The 858-nt window shown below is 47.7% G+C and overlaps 1 protein-coding gene across 1 annotated transcript in view; it reads left to right on the forward strand.

The window, feature by feature from the left end:
- Window positions 1–858, forward strand: part of LOC119591890 (metalloreductase STEAP4-like) — a 46,860-nt gene that overhangs the window by 42,939 nt on the left and 3,063 nt on the right. Inside the window, exons 6-7 of the mRNA XM_037940636.1 lie at window positions 49–254; window positions 548–675. Coding sequence (XP_037796564.1) covers window positions 49–254; window positions 548–675 — 334 coding nt within the window. The remainder of the gene's footprint in view (window positions 1–48; window positions 255–547; window positions 676–858) is intronic.

Here is an 858-nt window from a genome sequence, read left to right on the forward strand (position 1 = left end):
CCCCTTCCGGCACCTCGGCGCCCAACCAACCCAGCTCCTCTCCCGCAGGTGTTCATCGCGGGCGACAATGCGGAGGCGAAGGCGGCGGTGGCGGAGATGGCCCGCGTGATGGGCTTCCACCCGGTCGACTGGGGCAGCCTGCAGGCCTCCAGGGACATCGAGGACGTGCCCCTCAAGTTCATGCCGTCGTGGAAGCGCCCCGTGGCTGTCGTGTTCGGCCTCTTCGTGTTCCTGTGGCTCCTCGCCTTCCTGTCGTGAGTGCCGCCTCGTTTGGCTCGTCCGCCTCTCGTTCGCTGTTTTAGCTGGCGGTTTCTGTCTTAGATGTGTGGTTATTTTAGCTTCTTAGATGTTTTCAGAAGCTTCGGTGATTTGTTTTATTAACTTTATAATTATTTTAGTGTTCTAGGATATTGTGATATTCGTTCGTTGATTCTTTTTCTTCAGTAGATTTGTGATTAAATTGGTTTTCAAGATTACTGGGACATTTGCTCGTTGGTTTACTTGTTGAATTTTTATTGGTGGATTTACGATTCTTTGTGCATCGCAGGTTCCAGATCTGCTTCAACCTGTATCTTGGCGGATGGGAATGGGGCTGGAAGCATCTTGGAATGCAGAACTTCAACCGAGTAATTGCTATCCTTGCTCTGTGGACGCTCTCCTTCTGCTACATTCCTGGTAAGAATTACGATACCTTCCTGACACTTGTTTTGAATTCCCATACATGCCATAAATATCAACAAAGTAACTAGAATTAAGATGCAGTATTACCAAATATACCGAAACCGACATTTCAAGACGATCATTGGACAAAATTTCCATGTATGTTCATGCGGTAACTAATTAACCATGGACGATATT

The sequence above is a fragment of the Penaeus monodon genome, chromosome 29 (genome assembly GCF_015228065.2).
Source record: "Penaeus monodon isolate SGIC_2016 chromosome 29, NSTDA_Pmon_1, whole genome shotgun sequence".
NCBI classification, from domain to species: domain Eukaryota; kingdom Metazoa; phylum Arthropoda; class Malacostraca; order Decapoda; family Penaeidae; genus Penaeus; species Penaeus monodon.